Below are 6,000 nucleotides of genomic sequence, written 5' to 3' on the forward strand. Positions count from 1 at the left end.
ACCGGCGAGCAGCTTGGCAGCAGCTCCTGCAGACTGTTGAATCGCAGATTGAAGTTTTTACTCAAAGCTACCGAAAGTTTGAGGCGGAGTATTGCACCCAAATGCTGCGTCTTCTCAAGACTGTCTTTGAGCCTCTCGCTACCATGTGTCAAGAAGCCCGAGTGCTTCTTGACAAGGTATCGACTGGCTCCCTTGAAGAAAAATGTTGGACTAGTTTTGAACCACGACTAAGGAAAGCGGTTCCTCTGAGTACGGACAGCCTGCCCGGTAGATTGCTAAGACAGAAAGTGGAGGAACAAGATGAAGAGACACTTCAAGAGAGCAAACCTCGTTTCTATAGGTCCACAGCCCTGGTGACTCAGCGTGAGACTTCGTTCAAGTCTGTGTGCGAGGCAAATCTGCTACAGCGCCTTGGAGAGCTCTACAGAAAGGGCGCCCTCAACTGCGACCCCGATCCTATTGATTCTTTTGATCCCACGGTTCTCTACCGTGCTCGACGAATAAGGTCTTTCTGGTAGGTTTTTTGATTTACTTCCGCCTGGTAAACGCGACCGGCAAGAGTCAAGTCAGCAACAGTACCTTAAACCACACCGTTTGCTGGAAAGAGGTGGTCAACAAAGAAAAGAACCTCATCGCCGTGAAGGCCTGGCTGCTCCACAGAATCTGCTATGCAGATGCTATGATTAACAGCACGCACCAGGTCAAAGCCCCATGCTTTGCTGGCAGAGTCAGTCTCATATTTAGTTTTGAATGTTCAGGAATTCCTCCTCTAACGCGGAGAAGCTTTGCGTCGCGAACGCGGTGGCGACTTCCGTGTTATATGAAACCCACCGAGGCTGGCGAGCGTTGGTGGAGATGGAGGAACGCGTGAACAACTTCGCACTCGACCCGACGTTCAGCCTCAACACGGCGCTCACAGAGCATCTGACGGTCTTTGAGCAGACCTGGAAAGTCGCCGAAAATGTTTTAGACGAGGACGCGCTGATTTTCGCTGAAACGCTGATTGAATTCTTGTGTCGAGACTACGGGGTCACTGAGGCAGACGAGCAACGTAGGTCAGACGTCACAGAGAAGGCAACAGAGACTGCACACGATTCGACAAGCCCTTTCCTCGCTGCTAAAATACCTCCTTCACCTGACCGGGGCCATGAGTGCTGGCGAGCCGAGCCAAAAAAAGCCAGTAGCAGTGAATCGGCTCACAAGAGCGATCGTAGGGCTCCGACTATCTTCTTCCAAACAAGTAGCAGCTCTTGTCGTCATACGCAGCTGACACACTTTCCATGGGACGTCAGCGTTCTATGAAGGCAGTCATAGTGGTGGTGCGCCGCGTCGCAGGAGGGATCACGGGACCTTGTCGCTTCTCGTATCCTGAGGAACACAGAAACGGAGTCCTCACTTCTATCCACAGTCTCGTCATCGCCGCTGTCAAAACTGTGTCCTCCCAGCTTCCGTCGCCGCTGACGAGCCATTCGATTCGCCACGACAGGATCCCGAAACGGCGGCTGCGTTGCAGCGCCTGCTGGCTTTCCTTGCACAGCCGGATCCGCCTCGCATCATCCTTTACAAATTGCTCCCCATCCTTATCTTACTTGAGTACCTCATCCGGAACGACACCGCCATTTACGAGCGACTCTTCTTGCCCAGGACAGACGATACGCAAGACCTCATGAAGAAAATCAAAATCGACACGAAAGAACTGAAGTTGGCAAGCTGGAAGAGACTGCGGCTTCACATCCTCTACGAGCTTCTTCCCCGTCTCCCCAAAGCAAAGCAACACTGTCGAGACCGAGGTGCGAGGCGAGCTGAAACAAGCAATCACTTCCCGGTGGTGTGGGTTTCTTGGGAAAGAGAAAAAGACTGTTGCGATTTCAAAACTGTTTCAGAAAACCTAGCCACTGACGCCGCACTGGCCTGTCCCGCGGGTGTGCACGCGCAGCAACTCGGAGTGGTTCTGATTCATCGTGTTGATCCCGAGGTCTTCCCAGGTGCTCGTCACTTCTTGTCCAGGTGCCGGCTGCCGGGCTGTGGGCACTAACGATGCCTCCTACCCGCCGCCCGTCAAAGGAAAAACAAAGACTGTTGGCTTCCCAAGATCTACGCCCCCATCACCCGGCTCCTCTGCATACAAAAAGCGATCAAACTCTCCCCGAACGGGATCCGTCAACGACGGTTGCGATGCGGACACGGCGGCCGATGGCATAGCCGACATGCAGACCCAGAGATTCGAGATGCTCACTTCCTACTTCAAACAGGTCGTAGACTACCTGGTTCCTCTCCACGATGACAACCAGCCTATACACTCCGCCGCTACAGAAGGAGGCATCAGTCGATCGAAGGTAAGTCACGAGACTGCTTCCAGTTCGGCGAGCTCGGCTGCCACAGCAAGTCGTCATCTCTGCGTCAGCACTAAGGCCTGTCGCCATCCGTCACACTGGTGTGAAATCCAGACTCGTACATCTGCCACACATCCTGAGAGAACTTCCCGCGAACAGGAAGCAGACGAAGTCACGGTAACATTGTGATACTACCGCAGCAAGTCTGTATCGCCATGGTCATGCTGGGAACCACCCGTGGCGGCTTCAGGCGCCCTCCGGAACCTGTACGCCTATTTAGAGCCTCTTTTTTCTTTCCGGTGCGACCCGGGAGTCGCGATTTATCGTTTTGCCCGGGAAGCCGCATGCGACATGCAGGTCTTAACCGCAGGCAAGAAAACAACGTTCTTTTGGAGTAGACGGCCGCGTGTCTGTATGCGGTACGCTAACCGGACACCCTGGCACGTCTTGAGCGCGGTGATCTGACGTGTGTCAACTCAGACCCGGACTCCATCGTCAACACACCGGCAAGAGCGAAGCACGGAGAGAAGAGACCCTCGGAGCGCTCGCCGATGGGAAGACATATTCGATTTCGTTAAAGAAGAAATTCGCAATCGCACATTACGCAGCTTACACCGAGGCCAGCATACGGGCACCTTCAGCCCTGGCTCGAAGCACCATCCTTGGCAGGAAGCTCAAGTCCAATCTCCAACAGGAGCCGGGTCTTCACATGGGGGGTCAATAGCTGGAGTGGCAAGTCTGGATTCTAAAGAGGCTGCCATGCCAAGTGCGACCAGCGCCACCTACCGCGGAGTCAACATGACTGTGGAACCCATAACCGGCGGTCTTCCACTGACGTTCAATTCTCTATCTGACGGTACTCTTCACTGGAGTTGTTGACCGGCGTTCAAAGATCGGGATGCAGTCTCGGCATTCAGATTACAGCAGCTGCTAGTTGAAAATCTGGGCACTCGTGCTGCCGTCGTTCGCAGCTGAAATTCTCACACGGGCCTACAGTCTCAACAGCTTCACTCTCGTCGGCTCCTCCTACTTGACGGAAGAAAAAGACCGACACGGCGTTGACAGATTTGTCCCACCCCAGGACGTCTTGGGTGCTTGCGTTGCCTGGAGCCTGACCATGTCTGAGCAGGAAACTCTAGAGCTTGCTCTTCAGTCTTCACTACACCGAGATCAGACTTCTTTTGATAGACATAGGCGACCGGTGGTTTTATGTGTTGCCCAGACAAGGCCTGCCCGAGTGGAGGTGGTCAAAGAGCTCAAGGAAACCGACAGCAGCTTTCTCCCACTGCAACGCCCCGGCGTCGACCCCCTTTCCAAAAGCATCTTCTGAAGCTCATCAACATGGAGGCTGTTGCAGCATCTGAAGGTGCCACAGGAAACGAAAGCCATATCCCAGATCCAAGCAATTCGAAGTTTATGTCTGGGTCCTTGCACGAAACGGCTCTATATACAAGTAAGACGCGAAACCCGCCCTCGCAAGATTGCCTACCAGGAAAAGTGCAACGGCACGGGCGCCAGCGAAGCCAGAACAAGTATGCACCTGGCCCCCAGGCGGGGTGTGTTCGGAACTAGTAACATCTACAACAGTTCAACGGATCCATGCGGCGCAGGCCGGTGTAGAGACTGGCACGTGTCATATGTCAGGAAGAATTCCGTGCCAACCCGTTAGCCCAACAGATCTCGCGAAGTGTGCTGTTCCGCTCAGGCCGCCGAGGGCACGTTGACTTCATGCCACGCCTGCATCGGAAACGAAGCGCGCTAGCCGCGGTCATGATACGTTACACAAACATAACGGACGGAACATACGGAGTGATATAAAAACAGTCGTGAATTCGCCTTACCTCGTCCTAGAGCTCGCTTTTCTGTGAAACGGCTTTTTTCAAGTCCGACGACAAACATAACTCCAGGGTCGGAGAGCACATGAGAGGCCACCCTGACAAGGTTTTTTACGTGTATTGAGTCCTTTCAATGGTAATGTCCGCTCGACAGTCCGCAAGAGCACTCAACACGGTCACCTTCAAGTGAACCAGTGCGAAACCATCACCTGCCCAGAGAACACAGCCCAGCTATCTCGGGAGTGCGGATAGCCAGACCGCGGCACTGCAGCGTCGGGCTCTCCTAAAGAAGCCATGTCCTCCTTCGCAGCTGGCCCTTTCCTAAACTAAAAAAGGCAGGATAGGCGGCTCTTTCAGAGTTTTTCTCCGCGGTTTCCTTGTGACTCTCTGCCAAGGGGAAAGCGACACTGAGGCCCCGGCCGGCCTCGCAGCACTCGCTAAGAGCCAGGCATCCAGGGGCGCCGTGTACATCCGAAAAACGCTTTGTGTCTTGTGTAGCGCGGAACCCAACCCGCTCTGCGACTGTCGGAGGCTCTTTGGTGGTCTGGTTTGCCAACAAGAGATTCGCTCATTGCTGCAAGATCGAACATGATCTTGCCGTCTCTTTTCCTGCGCTAGCTTCGGTCGCCCCTCTCTAGGTACAAAGGACAGGTCCAAGCCTGCAGACAGCCCAGATCCTACGGCTGAGTCGGCGAAATTGTCAGATGTGCAAGTGTACATTCAGCTGAGCTACATGCTGGTCGAGTGCGCTCCCGCGGTCCCCACCGGTGCAGGGACTCGAGTCACTCCGTTCTTTTCCGGGCTTAAAAACTCAGCCGCGGCCGGCTGCGGAGACTTCCTGGGATTTCCCGCCGTAGAGCTTTCATAGCATCCCTGCATACAGAGAAGCTTGGGCAAGACAAGGCTTTGCTGAGGCAATTCGCGAGACACTGTGTCACGAGCGTCTCTTGGAATGTAGAGCCAATCAAAATGTGCATCCTTGTGAGAGCATAAAGTCGCCTTGAACGTTTCGCAACACATCCATCAGTTTCGTGTGCTCACGCGGACAGCGACGAGTAACGATCTCATGGGACACGCTTCGTGGCGAAGATGCACTTGGAATGGGTATCGGCCCCGCGAGTAACCCCACAGAATCAAGGAAACAGTCCCTACCAGAACTCCCAACTTGCGCTGCACTGCGATAGTGACTGGCCCGTATTTTCGCACACAGAACTGCTCCCACTTCAGCTAATAGTCGTTATCCGAATCAATGCGGCGCGGCTCGCGTTCAGTGTCTCCGCCTTCAACGCCTGTGCCAAACTAGAAACCCAGCGATCCGTGCACGGCTAGCACTTCTTCGAGCTGCCAGGGGGGGCGGGTCCCAGCAGTCTTCCGGCAGTCCGCTGTGAATCACACATGGTGTTCAGCAAATACAAAACTGAGGGTCATCCGGAGAACGGCGAATCTTCTTACTTACACAAGAAAAAAAACAGCTTCGTCTGTTGGCGCTCCTACCGCATGCCACCGAATCAACCCCGCCTGGTCAACTAGCATCGTTGTAACCAGATCTGACCGAAATCGCAGCCCAGCAGCTTCAACAACTTTCCGTCCTCCGTCCCCTGCGTTCCCGAGGAAGCTTCCCCACAGAGTAGGCGCAGTGGAAGGTGAAGAGTCACTACCCCCCCCCCCCGAANNCGAAAAGGCGCGATCCAGCTGAGACAGGAAATGAGCAGCAGTGTGTCTCATTGACCTCAGACACAACCAGCGAAGCAGCAAGGAACAAGGTTCGCTGCACATATAAGCTACTTGGAAAAACTCGCGACCTGTGCGCCGACGCAAAGGCGGATGCTGGG

At 54.4% G+C, this 6,000-nt stretch overlaps 2 protein-coding genes across 2 annotated transcripts; one reads left to right on the forward strand and one right to left on the reverse strand.

Annotated features, from left to right (window-relative positions):
- Positions 1-101: 101 nt before the first annotated feature.
- On the forward strand, positions 102-3,212 carry CSUI_005302 (uncharacterized protein; the record flags this gene model as incomplete). Its single annotated transcript, XM_068065479.1, has 5 exons — positions 102-514; positions 759-1,210; positions 1,446-1,790; positions 2,008-2,336; positions 2,814-3,212. 5 exons carry the CDS (start codon positions 102-104, stop codon positions 3,210-3,212), a joined length of 1,938 nt encoding a protein of 645 aa, XP_067922553.1.
- Positions 512-6,000, reverse strand: CSUI_005303 (uncharacterized protein). Its single transcript, XM_068065480.1, has 4 exons — positions 5,625-6,000; positions 4,175-5,041; positions 3,120-3,693; positions 512-2,118 (listed from the first exon to the last, which is right to left on the reverse strand). The coding sequence occupies exon 2, from the start codon at positions 4,886-4,888 to the stop codon at positions 4,490-4,492; it is 399 nt and encodes a 132-aa protein (XP_067922554.1). The 5' UTR covers positions 4,889-5,041; positions 5,625-6,000; the 3' UTR covers positions 512-2,118; positions 3,120-3,693; positions 4,175-4,489.

This window comes from Cystoisospora suis (genome assembly GCF_002600585.1).
Source record: "Cystoisospora suis strain Wien I chromosome Unknown contig_2567, whole genome shotgun sequence".
In the NCBI taxonomy this organism is placed as follows: Eukaryota; Apicomplexa; class Conoidasida; order Eucoccidiorida; family Sarcocystidae; genus Cystoisospora; species Cystoisospora suis.

Excerpts from the sequence above, each read along its gene's own strand:
- CSUI_005303 (XM_068065480.1), bottom strand. The coding sequence starts at position 4,888 with ATGTACACTTGCACATCTGACAATTTCGCCGACTCAGCCGTAGGATCT.